The sequence below is a fragment of the Scylla paramamosain genome, chromosome 38 (genome assembly GCF_035594125.1).
Source record: "Scylla paramamosain isolate STU-SP2022 chromosome 38, ASM3559412v1, whole genome shotgun sequence".
Taxonomy (NCBI): Eukaryota; Metazoa; Arthropoda; class Malacostraca; order Decapoda; family Portunidae; genus Scylla; species Scylla paramamosain.
Window position 1 is genome coordinate 7,371,235 of NC_087188.1, and position 17,500 is coordinate 7,388,734.

Here is a 17,500-nt window from a genome sequence, read left to right on the forward strand (position 1 = left end):
TGACTTAATTACCTTGCCTAACTAATGGAGCTACAAGGCTAAATATAGAGCAAAATGCTTTTATTTTGTATGTATGTATATTAAATTAGAGGCTCGTGCTTAAATGATGCAAGGATTAGCAGTATTAAGAGACATACATACATACATACATACATACATACATACATACATACATACGCATTTACAAACATGGGTAGATATACAGATACACAAACAATAGATAGATAGGATAGATGGATGGATAGATGAAAACATACATACATACATACATACATACATACATACACACTTACAAACATAGATATATAAGTAGATACACATAGATAAAAAGGGAGATAGGATAGATAGATGGATACATACATACATACATACATACATACATACATACATACATACATACACACATAATCACCATATTTATCTAAAGACATAACTAAAGAAAATAAATTAAAATCAAGACAAAACATAAACCGAAATTAAGAACAGGAAAACCAATAAACAGGAAAAGCACCGCGAATAAAAATAAACAAACAAACAAACAAACAAACAAACTATAAACACGAGAACAAAAAGCAACGAAGAATAAAGAAACAAACGAAACGAAAGAGATAAACGAAAATACAACACTAAATACTTAAACGGAAAATAAGGAAAAGAAAGAGAAAAGCAAACACTGATAAAAAAAAGTGAGAAAAAAACACGAGAGAGAGAGAGAGAGAGAGAGAGAGAGAGAGAGAGAGAGAGAGAGAGAGAGAGAGAGAAGTGACCCAAATATAATGATGCGAAATTACGTGAAAATACTCTCTCTCTCTCTCTCTCTCTCTCTCTCTCTCTCTCTCTCTCTCTCTCTCTCTCTCTCTCTCTCTCTCTCTCTCTCTCTTCTACCTAATTAGCACTATTACCTGTATTATCTACCCCAGGTAATCCACACGGACGTCAATTAATGTCGGTCAAGGCGCACCAGCATCAATAATAATAATAATAATAATAATAATAATAATAATAATAATAATAATAATAATAATAATAATATAGCAGCAGGAGGAGGAGGAGGAGGAGTTGTTGTTGTTAAGAGTAGAAGTTAAGAGTAGTAGTAGTAGTAGTAGTAGTAGTAGTAGTAGTAGTAGTAGTAGTAGTAGTAGTAGTAGTAGTAGTAGTAGTAGTAGTTAATAAATAAATAAATAAATAAACAAAGGTGGATCGTACACAAACATTACAAAATAATTCTGAGTTCATTCCTTTAATTTGGCACAAGTCGTTCCTTTACCTTTTAAATCATTCACTTTTTGATTTATTCCTATTTTCCACATTTTTTTTTATGTGCAATGTCGAAAAAGGAAATTTGCGCAGCTTATAAAAATACGAAAAGTACTGCTCTCTCTCTCTCTCTCTCTCTCTCTCTCTCTCTCTCTCTCTCTCTCTCTCTCTCTCTCTCTCTCTCTCTCTCTCTCTCTCTCTCTCTCTCTCTCTCTCTCTCTCCTTTATTTAATTGTGCAGTTTCGAAAGAGATAATTGGAGCAAAGTTGATGATTAATACAAAGAAATATATATTATTCTTCTTCTTCTTTCCTTCTTTCTTCCTTTCATTCCTGCTTTATTTATTTTCCCTCCTTTTAAACGTGCAATTTCCAAAGGAGACAAAAATTACAGATAAAAAATATTGTTCTTTCTCTCTTTTCTTTCTCCCTTTCATTCTTTACAATCATCCTGTCCTTATTCTCTCCTTCGCAATCATAGACGCAAGAAATACACGAATAAAAGAAGGAAGAAATAAAGTAGAAGTAAGATTAGCGGAAAGATAAGAAAATTTTTGTCCCTCGTCTCTTCCTTCCTTCGCTTTAATCTTGCTCTTTTTTGTATATTTTTGCTGCTTCTCTCATTCTTTTCCTTATTCTTTTTTTTTTTTCTCTATTTCAGGTTGTGCTTGAAAGGAGAAAAAGAATCTCTGAGGACACGCGTGAGAAGAGGAGGATCGTAAGAGGAGGAGGAGGAGAAGGAGGAGGAGGAGGAGGAGGAGGAGGAGGAGGAGGAGGAGGAGGAGGAGGAGGAGGAGGAGTAAAGAGCTAATAGCAGTACATTTCTTCATAATTGCTTTGGTATTTGTCCAAGAAGAAGAAAAGAAAGGAAGAAGAAGAAGAAGAAGAAGAAGAGGAAGAAGAAGAAGGAAAGGAGGAAAGAATAAAGAAAGAAAGAAAGGAAGGAACAGGCAATAATCCCTAAACTCTTAATAATAATAATAATAATAATAATAATAATAATAATAATAATAATAATAATAATAATAATATTAATAATAATAATAACAATAGCAACAACTTAGATTAATATTTACATTCAGAAAAACAAGGAAAATATATAAAAACAAATCAGGAAATCAAAGAACTACTATTACTACAACAACAACAACAACAACAACAACAACAACAACAACAACAACAACCACAACAATGACAACAATGCAAGAACTACTACTACAAAACGCTAACCAACCCACAATATACCACAACCCAACCACCACTACCACCACCACCACCATTACCACCACCACCACCACATACACAACACCTGCGATCTCATACACGATGCTCACTGGAGGAACGGACGCAGGAGATGAGGAGGAGGAGGAGGAGGTGGGCGCGACTGACGTAATGAGAGAGGTTATGAGAACTATGAATGAGTCTCGGTACTGGGGGGAGCTTAACTTAAGTGAGAGGGTTAATGGCAGTGCAGTCTTGGAGGGAGGAGATGAAGTGCCCTTGGAAATGATGTTCAACACGTCTCATATCATTACCATCACCGCGTACACCTGTCTGTTCGTCCTCTCCGCTCTTGGAAATATATCTGTGCTGAAGAGTATTGCTGGGTAAGTGTGTGTGTGTGTGTGTGTGTGTGTGTGTGTGTGTGTGTGTGTGTGTATTTTTTATAAGTCTGTGTGTCTTTGTTTCTATCTTTGTATGTCTGTATGTCTGTGTGTCTGTCTGTTTCTGAATTCACATATGTTAGTCTGAATGCGCCTCTCTCTCTCTCTCTCTCTCTCTCTCTCTCTCTCTCTCTCTCTCTCTCTCTCTCTCTCTCTCTCTCTCTCTCTCTCTCTCTCACATCATGAAATTTAAATGAGTGTTAATAATTTGTGGTTTACCTTCTTAATTAAAAAAAAAACACCTGGCTTACCCTCCTCCCCGTCTCTCTCTCTCTCTCTCTCTCTCTCTCTCTCTCTCTCTCTCTCTCTCTCTCTCTCTCTCTCTCTCTCTCTCTCTCTCTCTCTCTCCCCCTGTCTCGTATTTCAAAGTTGGCCTTAACAAGGTAAATAAACTTTGGGCCAATAGTTAGGGATTAGAGAGGAGCAGATATAGCATAGTTTCCCATTTGGACCCTTCACTGGTTTTCTTTCTGTGCTCCTTATAGAAAATGGGCTTATGGGAATTTCAAGTATACGGTTCAAGATTTATTTATACTATTAAGTTTGTAAGTTATCTAATTATCAATACTTACCTGCCTCTTCCTTTTCTTCTCCCTCCTCCTCCTCCTCCTCCTCCTCTTCTTATTTCATATATCATCGTTATCTTCCTTATTTCATTATTTCTTCGCTTCTTTCCCCTTATCGTCATTATTAAATTTTCCTTTTTCTTCTTCTTCTTCTTCTATCACCACGATCTCTTTACTCTCCTCCCCCTCCTCTTCCTCCTCCTCCTCCTCCTCCTCTTGGTTAATTTCCTCTTCATGATTTTTTCCCTCCTTTGTGCCTCTCCTTATACTTTTCTTCCTCCTCCTCCTCTTCCTCCTCCTTTTCCTCCTCTTCCTCCTCCTCCTCACCATTCTTCTCTCCTCTTTTCTCTCTTTTCATTTCTAACGTTTTCTTCTCCTCCTCCTTCTCACATTCATCATGTCTCCTTTCTGTTCTTAATTATTACCATCCTCCTCCTCCTCCTCCTCCTCCTCCTCCTCCTCCTCCTCCTACTCATCATCAACATCATCATATCTTCCCTCCTCTGTTCTCCTTCACTTATACCATCATCCTCCTCCTCCTTCTCCTCACTATACCTTCCTTTCCTCTGCCCTCCTCCTCCTCCTCCTCCTCCTTCTCATCATCATCATCTTCTTCTTCCTTCTAACCTCATTTTCAACTTTCCTTCTCCTCTCGTCTTCACTTTCGTCTTCCTTCTGTCCTTCACTAACACCCCCTCCTCCTCCTCCTCCTCCTCCTCCTCCTCCTCCTCCTCCTCCTCCTCCTCCTCCTCCTCCTCCTCCTCCTCCTGCTCCTAGGCACAGATGGCGCACCTCCACCTCGCGTGTCACCCTCATGATCCTGCACCTCACCATTGCCGACCTACTAGTGACCTTTCTGCTCATGCCCCTGGAGGTAAGATGGGGGGAGGGGGGAAGGCGTGGGAAGGGAGGGAGGGAGGGAGGGAGGGGAGGGGAGGATAGGATGTGTGGAACGAAAAGGGGAGGGCAGGAGGAATGGATAAGTAGAAGAGGAGGGAAGGGGAGGAGGAAAGGAGAGGAGAAGGGAAGGAAGGGAAGGGGGAGGAAAGAGGAGGAAGGAAAGATGGAACGGGAGGAGACAGGGGGAAGGAAAACTGTCAGAAAAGAAAATGGAGGGGAAAGAAGGAAAGAAGGAAGGAAGGAAGGAAGGAAAGTGAAGGAAGAGGAGAAAGAAAGGACAAAGGAACTAATAAAGGACTTAAAACAGGAAAGAAAGAAGATAAAGGAAGATAAAAAAGGAAGAAAGGGAGAGAAGAATAAACAAGAGCACAAATAAATGAAGGAAGGGAGGAAGGAAGACAGAAAAATAATAAGTAGGAGTACATAGGAAGTGAAGGAAGGAAGAAAGGAAGGAGGGAAGAGAAAAAGGAATAACCAGAAAAGCAAGAAAGCGAAGGAGGGAAACAATAAAGGAGATGAAAGGAATACTTAACAAGATTTTTTCCTTTTTCTCCTTTATTTATGAGTTTCAAAGAGAAGAGAAGAGGAGAAGGAGGGAACCAATGAAAGAAGAAGGTGGAGAGAGAGAGAGAGGGAGAGAGAATAAAGAACAATAGGAAGTAAGAAAAGACTAGAAAAGAAGAGAAGAAGAGCAAAAAGAGAAAAAGAGGAAAGACAAGAAAATAAGGAAATAAGAAAGAGGAATGTGATGAAACTGAGAAAAGAAAGAAAAGGAGAGGAAAATAAAAGAGAAGATGAAAAACTGCGAGAGAGGAAAAGGAGGAAAGATGGGAGGGAGGAAAGGCACTGGAGGGGAAAGTAACAGATGTCGGGTGGAGAGAGAGAGAGAGAGAGAGAGAGAGAGAGAGAGAGAGAGAGAGAGAGAGAGAGAGAGAGAGAGAGAGAGAGAGAGAGAGAGAGAGAGAGAGAGAGCTGGATATGTAGTGAAGCTAAAAATAGTTTGTGTATTCAGAGAGAGAGAGAGAGAGAGAGAGAGAGAGAGAGAGAGAGAGAGAGAGAGAGAGAGAGAGAGAGAGAGAGAGAGAGAGAGAGATAAAAAGCAAATTATCACAAGAACTTGCAATAGTGATTTCCAATACTGACTCTCTCTCTCTCTCTCTCTCTCTCTCTCTCTCTCTCTCTCTCTCTCTCTCTCTCTCTCTCACCTGAAGCAACACTCAAGTACTCGTGGGGCCGTCTTAAAGAAAACGGAGGCATTTTTTAAAGTGTGTCAGGGGAGTCTTAAAGAAAATGAGGCAATATTTTTTGAACCACAGAAAACGCAGACAAAAAATTACATTACAGGAATATTTGTTTTTAATTTATTTATATTTGTCTATGTGTTTATTTACAATTTTTTTTATTTACCTTGTTATTTTGTTTGTTACTGAAATTTTGAGTTGAAATGGAGTTACTACTACTACTACTACTACTACTACTACTACTACTACTACTACCACTACTACTACTACTAGGAGAGCGTAAGAGTTAATATATGTATGGTTATAATAGACCTCTCTCTCTCTCTCTCTCTCTCTCTCTCTCTCTCTCTCTCTCTCATTCAAGCCTCATCAGACGAGACACAAGGAGGAGGGAATGAAGAGAAGTGATAAAGGAGAGATGAAGGAAGGGAAGGAGAGCTGAAGCAATAAAGATAGAATTGAAGGAGAAATGCAGAATGCTGAGAGGGAAGGAGAGAGAGAGGATTAGATAAAGGGGGAGACAGAGAGAGAGAGAGAGAGAGAGAGAGAGAGAGAGAGAGAGAGAGAGAGAGAGAGAGAGAGAGAGAGAGATTTTCTATCACAATTTCAGATCCATTTAGCTTGTGATAACTGAAACTTTAGAAAGAGAACGTGAGAAAATTTACTCTCTCTCTCTCTCTCTCTCTCTCTCTCTCTCTCTCTCTCTCTCTCTCTCTCTCTCTCTCTCTCTCTCTCTCTCGTCTCATACCATATAAATTACTCCTACGTTTCCAGTTAATATTACAGACGTTTTTCTCGCTAAATTTTCCACCCACTGAAGCGATGAATAGATTTAACACTGAGGAGCTGCACCAAACATGCACGAGGAGAGAAGCGAGTCTTTAAAAATGTGCAAAATGAAATAGTAACCGTGTGTGTGTGTGTGTGTGTGTGTGTGTGTGTGTGTGTGTGTGTGTGTGTGTGTGTGTGTGTGTGTGTGTGTGTGTGTGTGTGTGTTAAGATTTGTAGATGGGTATTCTCTCTCTCTCTCTCTCTCTCTCTCTCTCTCTCTCTCTCTCTCTCTCTCTCTCTCTCTCTCTCTCTCTCTCTCTCTCTCTCTCTCTCTCTCTCTCTCTCTCTCTCTTTTCGTAATCTCTTTCTCCCTTACTTCCCCTTTCTTTCCAATCTCTTCCTTTCCTCTCCACAATCTCTTCACTCTCCTCCTTTTAATTCATTTCATCTCTCTCTCTCTCTCTCTCTCTCTCTCTCTCTCTCTCTCTCTCTCTCTCTCTCTCTCTCTCTCTCTCTCTCTCTCTCTCTCATATATACCTCATTGTTTTCGTGACTAATTAACTTCACCTGTAATTGTAACAAACTCCATTTCTGTGGCTAAGAAAATTTTTGTCTCTCTCTCTCTCTCTCTCTCTCTCTCTCTCTCTCTCTCTCTCTCTCTCTCTCTCTCTCTCTCTCTCTCCATCCATCTATTGTCTATTTATTTATCCATCTTGCTATCTATCTATTTTAATATCTCTTTATCTACTATCTGTCTATGTATTATCTATGTTTATCTACTGTCTGTCTATCTATGTATTAAGTATCTATCTATTTACCGGTTAATCAGTCTATCTATCTGTCCATCTATCAGTCTGTCAACTTATCTATCTATCTATCTAGTCATACTTTTTTTTTATTTATTTATTTTTATCTATCACTGAACAAACTAACTCCTACTAACACTATATTAAAGAAATTCCTCCTCCTCCTCCTCCTCCTCCTCCTCCTCCTCCTCCTCCTCCTCCTCCCGCAGATTGGATGGGCGTGGACAGTATCGTGGGAGGCGGGGGACCTTGCCTGCCGTGTTCTCGCCTTCTTCAGAACCTTCGGCGTGTTTCTTAGCGGTTTCCTCCTCATTGTTATCAGTGTGGACAGGTGAGAGAGAGAGAGAGAGAGAGAGAGAGAGAGAGAGAGAGAGAGAGAGAGAGAGAGAGAGAGAGAGAGAGAGAGAGAGAGAGTGTGTGTGTGTGTGTGTTTCCTCATAGATCCCAGTTTATATATTTTTTCATTAGGGATTAAGTAAGCTCTCTCTCTCTCTCTCTCTCTCTCTCTCTCTCTCTCTCTCTCTCTCTCTCTCTCTGTGGGTAAGAATATTTTTTCACGCTTCTCTTACTTCAGCTATTTTTCTTCTTATTCCTCCTCCATTTCCTCCTCTTCTCTCTCTCTCTCTCTCTCTCTCTCTCTCTCTCTCTCTCTCTCTCTCTCTCTCTCTCTCTCTCTCTCTCTCTCTCTCTCTCTCTCTCTCCTCCCCTGTTCCTCTTTCCTTTATTTGCTTTATACTCACTCACGAATTGTTCCTCTCTCTCTCTCTCTCTCTCTCTCTCTCTCTCTCTCTCTCTCTCTCTCTCTCTCTCTCTCTCTCTCTCTCTCTCTCTTCTTACAGTCCCCGGCTTTCCCTCTTCTTGTTTCTTCGCATCCTTCTTCTCTCTCTTCTTTCTTCTTTCTCTTCTTCCTTTGCTGTCTCTCCTCACTCCTCTCTCCTTCTACCTCCTCCTCTTTATCCTTCTATTTCCTTCTTCACCACAAAATCCTCCTCCTCCTCCTCCTCCTCCTCCTCCTCCTCCTCTTCCTTCTCCTCCTCCTCCGTCGCTAAATCCTCCTTATCTTCATCTTCCTTACGTCCTCTTCTTAACATCTTTTCATTAACTCTTCCTTATTCTTCTCCTCCTCCTCCTCCTCCTCCTCCTCCTCCTCCTCCTCCTCCTCCTCCTCCTCCTCCTCCTCCTCTTCCTTCTCTTTCTTCCTTTTCCCTGTCATCCTCCTTTTCCTTTACAAATTTCCATTCTTCTTCATCTTCCTTCTCCTCCTTTATCATTTCTCTTCCTGCTTGTTTCCTTCTTCCTTTTTTTTCAGCTTTATTTCTTCCTCCTCCTCCTCTTCCTCCTCCTCCTCCTCCATCACTAAATCCTTCTCCTTATCTCTTCCTTATCCTCCTCCTCCTCCTCTTCCTTATCGAACTGCTCTTCTGTAACTCTTCCCCTTCGTCCTCTATCACCTCCACCTCCTCCTCCTCCTCCTCCTCCTCCATATGCCAGTCACTTTCATCTTTCCTCCTCCTCCTCCTCCTCCTCCCCCTCCTGTCTCTCCCACTTTTGATCAACGAAATAGTTACTCAAACAGCCTGGTGAGAACTTCCTTTGTATTCCTTTGTATTGGTTCTCCTTCAGGTACCACGCAGTTCTTCGGCCCCTGACGGTGACGGAGGCGAAGAGGCGGGTAAGGCTGATGCTCTGGGGCGCCTGGACTGCCTCTGGGGTCTGCTCCCTTCCCCAGGTGAGGCCCGTGTATAGAAATAATTATCTGTCAGCCACAACTATTTTTCTAAGCCCACAGAATGGTTACCCGAGTTCTCAAGAGTGTTTCTCCTGTTCACAATGTAGAAATCTTGTTAATCTGTCACTAGAACCACAAAAACAGCTCAGAAAATCGAAGTCATTTTACCACGACAATTTTCAAAGGCCACAGAATGATCAGCCGGGTTCTCAAGAGCGTTTCTCCTGTTCATAATGTAGAAATCTTGTTAATCTGTCACTGGAACCATAAAACATCCTTAAAAACCCGTGTCACTTCAAGCAGAGCCTTTGGAATGCAGTGGAGGTGCTGCCAGAAGCGTTTCAGAATATGGAGAGGGTCGCGTCCACCTGTCCTCACCTGCCTCCTTCCACTCATCCACCTGGCGTCACACCTGCACCACCTCCATCACGTCCATTCATGCTTCTCTTCCTTTCTCCTTCTCCTCAACCCTTTCATCATCCGTATCTTCTTTTCTTCTCTTCTCTCATACGCCTTCTATCTCTATTCCTTCATTCTTACATGCACTCCTCTCCTCTTCCTCTCTTCTTCTTCTTCCTCTCTTCCTCCTCCTCTTCTTCTTCTCTATATTCGTGTATGTATTCTTCTTTCCCTTCCTTCCCTTCATTTATTTAAATACCTGTCTTCTATTCTCTTCTGTTTCTTTATCTTTCTATTTTTTCTTAATTCCAGCATATTTCTCCTTCCTCTCTTCTCCCTCCTTCTCCTCCTCCTCCTCCTCCTACATATCTTCTTTCTTCTGCGTATTCCAGTATTACAACATCCTCCTCCTCCTCCTCCTCCATATCTTCTTTCTTCTTTGTATTCCAGTATTACAACATCCTCCTCCTCCTCCTCCTCCTCCTCCTCCTCCTCCTCCTCCTTAATCGTCACCATATCCTTTCATTCTTCCCCATTTTCCTTACCATTACTATCTCTCTCTCTCTCTCTCTCTCTCTCTCTCTCTCTCTCTCTCTCTCTCTCTCTCTCTCTCTCTCTCTCTCTCTCTCTCTCTCTCTCTCTCTCTCTCTCTCTCTCTCTCTCTCTCTCTCTTTTCCCTTCTTCCTCTTCTTCCTCCTCCTCCTCCTCCTCCTCCTCAATAAACTCTCCAAACAGCCAAGCAAGGATTTGAAGATCTAATGTTGTTTGCTTATCTCCTCCTCCTCCTCCTCCTCCTCCTCCTCCTCCTCCTCCTCCTCCTCCTCCTCCTCCTCCTCCTCCTCCTCCTCTTCAAAGCATGTCAGGAACTATAACATATGAAGCAAGAGGGAGGGGAAAAAAATACTGAGAAAGAACATTACGTAGGAAAGAGGAATGTAATAGCATGTAATTCTCTCTCTCTCTCTCTCTCTCTCTCTCTCTCTCTCTCTCTCTCTCTCTCTCTCTCTCTCTCTCTCTCTCTCTCTCTCTCTCTCTCTCGTAAGCTTGAGATACAAATCATACGAAGAGCGTCTTAAAGAATCATAACTATTCCCATTAACTACGAGGCGACTTAATACAGGTGTTTTAAATCATTACAGGCATTGATAACATGGACTGCAGTAAATAGTTCACAATAGACTCTTCAAATTACAATGAGAAAACGGTTGCAAAATTGTTGGGAAATCTTTCAACTCTCGTGAATCAAAAAACAATTCTTTGCACCGTGTAGTTAATATGTGGAACAGCCTTTATTCAGACAGACTGACAACACTGTACAGACTTTTTAATGCCGTCTTGATCAATATTTTTTTTCCTGCAATCCGCGGCTGACACCATTTGTTTGTTGGAGATTAAAATTCCATCCCTTCAACGGGGTCACCTCATTTCATCTATTTTCATTCTTTCCTGTAAAATTTCCTTCGGGTTTTTTCCTTCTCTAACCCCGTAGCGTGTTTATTCATTCTCTCTCTCTCTCTCTCTCTCTCTCTCTCTCTCTCTCTCTCTCTCTCTCTCTCTCTCTCTCTCTCTCTCTCTCTCTCTATCCCACGCATCTTTTTTCCAATCCTCTGACTCCATCCCACGTTCTTTATTTACTCTCTCTCTCTCTCTCTCTCTCTCTCTCTCTCTCTCTCTCTCTCTCTCTCTCTCTCTCTCTCTCTCTCTGGTATCGTGTTACCGCCTTTTGGAACCCATAATACATTTTTTTTCCTTTTTTCTTCTTTTTCTCTGAATTTTATCTCTCGCTTTTCAATCCCTCCCCCCTTCTCTCTCTCTCTCTCTCTCTCTCTCTCTCTCTCTCTCTCTCTCTCTCTCTCTCTCTCTCTCTCTCTCTCTCTCTCTCTCTCTCATCCCCTCACATTTCCTCTTCTTTCTCCTTACTTCCTTCCTTTTTCCTTCTTTCCTCTTCTCCTCCTCTCACTCTCTCTCACCTCTTCCCCTTCCTTCCTTTTTCCTTCTTTCCTCTTCTCCTCCTCTCACTCTCTCTCACCTCTTCCTCTCACAATCTCCCTTCACTTCCTACACGTTTAGCCCTTGACCTCTGCTCTTCCCCTCACTCTTACCACACTCACTGTTCTTCCCTTCCTCTGTTTTTCCCCTCTTTTTTCCCTCTCCTTTCTTCCCTCATCTCTCATCCCTCACCACCTCTCTCTCTCTCTCTCTCTTCTCATCTTTCCCTTGCTTTCCCTCCCTCCTTACTTCCCCTCACCACCTCTAATATTGCCTCACTCTCTCCCCTCACCTTTTATTTTCATTTTTTTCCCTCTTGTTTCCTTTTATTTCATTTTTTTCTCTTTAGTGTTTTATTTGTGTATCTTTCAATAAAATGTTAAGTTGTCGTTTCATTTTTTTTCTTCCAAACTCCTGCTTCTCACCTCCTCATTTATTATTATTATTATTATTATTCCTCCTCCTCCTCCTCTTCCTCTTCCTCCTCTGACTTCCTCCTACCTATCCTTCTACTCTCTTCACTACACTAATTCTTCACTCTCACTCTCTCTCTCTGATAACCTCTCTCACTCTTCCTCACCCTTCATATTCTCTCACTCCCTCCCTCATCACTGTTTATACGCCCTTACACTCCCCTTACTATCCCTTCCTCACTATCTGTCAAAAACTATCACTTTCCCACCTCACCATCCCCTTACTCTCCCCTCACCCTATATATACCCCCCTCACACCCCCCCATCACCCCTTTCCCAAATCGTCATCCTCCACGTTATCTCCCCCTCACTCTCCCTCCCTCTCCCTCTCTCCCAGGCCGTCATCTTCCACGTGGAGACACACCCCCAGCACGAGTGGTTCCGGCAATGTGTCACGTTCAATAGCTTTGCCACGCCCACGCACGAGCTTCTATACAATATATCGGGGTTTATCTTCATGTACGCCCTACCGCTTGCCACCATCATCTTCTGCTACGGCTCCATTGTCATCGCCCTCTACAGGAAAGACCGTGAGTGTGTGTGTGCGTGTGTGTGTGTGTGTGTGTGTGTGTAGGACGGGTACAGGTCAAGGGCAACGAATTAATAAAAAAAAGGTTCAATGAGGTGCCAGTTCCCAAATCGAGTCAAAAGTGTGTGTGTGTGTGTGTGTGTGTGTGTGTGTGTGTGTGTGTGTGTGTGTGTGTGTGTGTGTGTGTGTGTGTGTGTGTGTGTGTGTGTGTGTGTGTGTGTGTGTGTGTGTGTGTGTGTGTGTGTGTGTGTGTGTGTGTGTGTGTGGAGGATAATAGGAATGGATGGGATAGCTAAGGGAAGGGAAGGGAAGAAGGAATAGAGGAAAAAGAAAGAAGTAAGAAAAACAAAGAATAAAAGAAGGAAGTAGGAAAGAAAGGCAGATAGATAGATAGATAGATAGATAGATAGATAGAAAGATAGATATAGACATAGATAAATATATACATACAGGAAGGGAAGGGAAGGGAAGGGAAGGGAAGAAAGACAAAGGAGAGAAGAGGGAGAGGACAAGGAGGAAGAAGTGAGGAGAGGAGCAGAGAGAAGAGAAAGAGAGAAACTTTTGAAAACTAAGCAATAAATCAAGACAAAAAAGAAAAAAGGAAAGAAAATATACCGTGACAAAACATTCTCTCTCTCTCTCTCTCTCTCTCTCTCTCTCTCTCTCTCTCTCTCTCTCTCTCTCTCTCTCTCTCTCTCTCTCTCTCTCTCTCTCTTTCTAACTCACCTACTTCCATAATTACACGGATTTTTCTCTCACTTTCTTTCATTTTCTTTCTTCCACAGTGACATCGATGGAGGAGTGTGGAGGCGGAGGCGGAGGCGGAAGCGGAGGAGGAGGAGGAGGAGGAGGAGGAGGAGGAGGAGGAGGAGGAGGAGGAGGAGGTGGAGGAGGAGGAGGAGGGACACTTGGAAGAGCGAAGACCCGCACCCTCACTATGACTCTTACTATAGTCACCGTTTTCTTTCTGTGCTGGACTCCCTACAACGTGATGAGTCTGTGGTGAGAGAGAGAGAGAGAGAGAGAGAGAGAGAGAGAGAGAGAGAGAGAGAGAGAGAGAGAGAGAGAGAGAGAGAGAGAGAGAGAGAGAGAGAGAGAGAGAGAGAGAGAGAGAGAGAGAGAGAGAGAGAGGCGGCTTATCGTAACTTATTTTTCTGCTTGCATCCTACACACACACACACTCTCTCTCTCTCTCTCTCTCTCTCTCTCTCTCTCTCTCTCTCTCTCTCTCTCTCTCTCTCTCTCTCTAGTAAATATTATTCAGCCATTTCACATTTTTCTTTCTCTTTTCTTGACATTTTTATCTAATATTCTTACCGACAGACACACAACACTGCAATCCTCTTTACATAATACCTAACAAAAGTACATTCATATATATTTGTTTCTTTTGTCTGTGTGCGCGTATGTCTGTCTGTCTGTGTGTCGTAACCAGCACTCTTTAATAACCCTTTACTTTTTATAACGTACCGCGCCTGTGTACATGAGGGCAGCCAGTACCTTTGTACCTGTTCATTACATCACCTCACCTGTTTGTCCCACCTGAGTCATTTTTTTTTCATTAACTTGTATTTGTTTCACTCTATCTATCTATCTATCTATCTGGTTTTCTTTACCTAGTCTATGCTTATATATTGCTATTTTAATATATTTCTCTATCTATATATGTCTATGTATCTATCTATCTATCTATTTTTTCTTTACCCAGTCTCAATACTTACATCTCACTTTTCTAATATGTTCATCTATCAACATCTATCTATTTACTTATCTGTCTAATTCAAACACCTTGTCTTGTTTAGCTATACCTGCAGCAATAGCTCTCTCACTAATCCAAGCCATTTATCTATGTGAGGCAGCCTTCATCTTATTCAAGCGATCTATGCACGTAATCAGACACGAGTATGTATCAGTCATGTTTATTCGTCTCTCTATCAATTACGTCTATCCGTCCATCAACTTGAAACACTCATCTGATTTAGTCCACGAGTCTCCCTCTCTCTATCTATCTACCCATCTATCTATCTATTTACCTACCTACCTATCTACCTATCTACTTTAAACAACCACTTCAACACAAATTTCCCTCTCTCGTCTACTTGTCTACCTACCTGCCTACCTATGTACCTATCTATTTATCTATCTACCTATCTACCTACCTATCTATCTGTCCAAAATACTTCTAATCTAACCCACACATCTAACTAATCACCCTATACCTTCCATAACCACCTTAAACCATCCTTTTCAAAGTCATCTTCCTTCTAAACAATCACAAATAAAATCTTAGTTGTCTTGTTCTTCCAGACAGGGTGGAATCAAAAGCTTTTCGTCTCATCAACTCCTCTCCTCTAACTGTCTTCAGCCTCTCTCTCATCGCCGCAGTGTTGCATCTCTTGCTGTCTTCTACCGCCATTTTCATGCTAACTGCTCTTCTGATCTTGCTAACTGCATGTCTCCCCTCCTCCCACGGCCTCGCTGCACAAGACTGTCTTCTTTCTCTCACCCCTATTATGTCCACCTCTCTAATGCAAGAGTTAACTAGTATTCTCAGTCATTCATCCCTTTCTCTGGTAAACTCTGGAACTCCCTGCCTGCTTCTGTATTTCCTCTTTCCTGTGACTGACTGAAAAGGAGGGAAATGGAAACATGACACTGTATTGGAGATACGAATATATTTTTTTATACGTAATACTGGCACTGGCTAATGTCAACAAAAAGATGCCAAAAAAAAGGTCCACTGAGGTGTCAGCCTCTAAAGAGAGGTCAAAAAAGGGTCATCCAAAACTGAAGGAGGTTTCAAGACACTTATCCTCCGACTCTGGATGACCCTTTTTGACCTCTCCTTAAGGGCTGGCATCTCAGTGGGCCTTTTCTTCACACTTTCCGTTGCCATTACCCAGTGCCACTCCTACGCTGCCATTAGCCAGTGTCACTCTTACGTGTTAAAAAAATATTCATACTTTCAACACAATATCTTTCCTTCCTTCCTTCCTTCCTTCCTTCCTTCTCTCCTTTCCAGTCAGCCAGCTCTTGCTTCAACTGTACACCTAAATCCTCACTAAACTATCTACCTATCTACCTGTCTATCTACTCCTACAGGTACTTCATAGACAGAAACAGCGCACAGACAGTCGACCCCCGCATACAGGCAGCTCTCTTCATCTTCGCTGTTGCCAATTCTACAGTGAACCCTTTGGTCTACGGCTATTTCAACGTGAGGAGAGCCGGCAGGAGCTCCTCTCTGCGCCGCCAGGAGTGGAGGATGAAGAGAGTGGTGTACAAGCCCCCGTAAGTAAGGGAAGGAAAGAGGGAGAGAGGCTGGGAGAGACGGAGAGGAAATAGGAGAGGGATTGTGGGTATGGGAGGTTTCAGAAGAGGCTTATGATGAGAGAGAGAGAGAGAGAGAGAGAGAGAGAGAGAGAGAGAGAGAGAGAGAGAGAGAGAGAGAGAGAGAGAGAGAGAGAGAGAGAGACCCTAACAGCCGCCTTTCTCACACAGCTTCCGTCATCATCTTCCGGACTGTATCTGCAACACGACACAGACTTCCTCCAGCGACCACCACCACCACCACCTCCACCACCTCCACCACCACCACTACCTCCACCACCTGCACCACCACAAGGATCCCCTCCGCCCCCGCTACATCCTTCCCAATCCCTATCGTGACTCTGGCGGCATGGAGTGAAGGAGGAGGAGGAGGAGGAGGAGGAGGAGGAGGAGGAGGAGGAGGAGGAGGAGGAGGAGGAGGAGGAGGAGGAGGAGGAGGAGGAAAGATATTTAAGCTTCTTCTTAACTTGGTTATTAAATGTGCTGAAAGTTTGTGTGTGTGTGTGTGTGTGTGTGTGTGTGTGTGTGTGTGTGTGTGTGTGTGTGTGTGTGTGTGTGTGTGTGTGTGTGTGTGTGTGTGTGTACAGGAGTCAGAGGGAATGATCATATTACGTAAACACTCTCTCTCTCTCTCTCTCTCTCTCTCTCTCTCTCTCTCTCTCTCTCTCTCTCTCTCTCTCTCTCTCTCTCTCTCTCTCTCTCTCTCTCTCTCTCTCTCTCTCTCTCTCTCTCTCTCTCTCTCTCTCTCTCTCTCTCTCTCTCTCTCACACACACACACACACACACACACACACACACACACACACACACACACACACACACACACACACACACACACACACACACACACACACACACACACACACACAAGGACATTTTCCTACACTAATGAATACCTGGTTGGGTGCTTCTCACCTGTGCACTAATTGGACAGGTGTATAAGCATGCCATTACGCCATCATACGTGTGTGTGTGTGTGTGTGTGTGTGTGTGTGTGTGTGTGTGTGTGTGTGTGTGTGTGTGTGTGTGTGTGTGTGTGTGTGTGTGTGTGTGTGTGTGTGTGTGTGTGTGTGTGTGTGTGAATTCTTGTGGTAATCATATGAATAAATGTTTAAAAAATACACAGTACTTGTTTTATTTCGTCTGTTTCTTTGTTACTAGTGAATAATTACCGGGAAAGATGTGTGTGTGTGTGTGTGTGTGTGTGTGTGTGTGTGTGTGTGTGTGTGTGTGTGTGTGTGTGTGTGTGTGTGTGTGTGTGTGTGTGTGTGTGTGTGTGTGTGTGTGTGTGTGTGTTTTAATATTTCTAATGGAGATGACTATGTAAAACCTTCTTTCCATAGGAGGAGGAGGAGGAGGAGGAGGAGGAGGAGGAGGAGGAGGAGGAGGAGAAATATACAAAGTTATATACAAAGAAAAGCCAAACAGCAACAGACCTTTTGGTCCTTGCAAGGCTGTTTGGTAACTACTTCTAACTAGCTACAGAGAAGAGAGACAGGACAGCAAAGCAGAAGGCTCCTCCCCACCCACCACTCCCTCCAGCTTGCGCTGGCATGGAAATAGTTGGGAAAAGTACCATGCAGTATGGAAAAACTGACATGGAATTTTCATAGGAAAGGATGAAAGGAAGTTCTACTATTCATAAGAACATAAGAACATAAGAAATAAGGGAAGCTGCAAGAAGCGACCAGGCTTACACGTAGCAGTTCCTGTATGAAATATACCTACCTATTTCCATATATTATCCCCATCCATAAACCTGTCTAATCTTCTCTTAAAGCTCTCTAGTGTCCTAGCACTAACAACATGATTACTGAGTCCGTTCCACTCATCTACCACTCTATTTG

At 42.7% G+C, this 17,500-nt stretch overlaps 2 protein-coding genes across 4 annotated transcripts in view; one reads left to right on the plus strand and one right to left on the minus strand.

Moving 5' to 3' along the window:
* LOC135091665 (uncharacterized) overlaps positions 1 to 17,500 on the minus strand; it is a 116,289-nt gene that overhangs the window by 58,645 nt on the left and 40,144 nt on the right. The gene's annotated exons all lie outside the window — the stretch shown is intronic.
* Positions 2,030 to 16,012, plus strand: LOC135091667 (gonadotropin-releasing hormone II receptor-like). The gene is made up of 8 exons (XM_063989501.1): positions 2,030 to 2,863; positions 4,264 to 4,360; positions 7,414 to 7,535; positions 8,828 to 8,933; positions 12,132 to 12,324; positions 13,109 to 13,325; positions 15,426 to 15,614; positions 15,825 to 16,012. The coding sequence occupies exons 1-8, from the start codon at positions 2,448 to 2,450 to the stop codon at positions 16,009 to 16,011; spliced, it is 1,527 nt and encodes a 508-aa protein (XP_063845571.1). The 5' UTR covers positions 2,030 to 2,447; the 3' UTR covers position 16,012.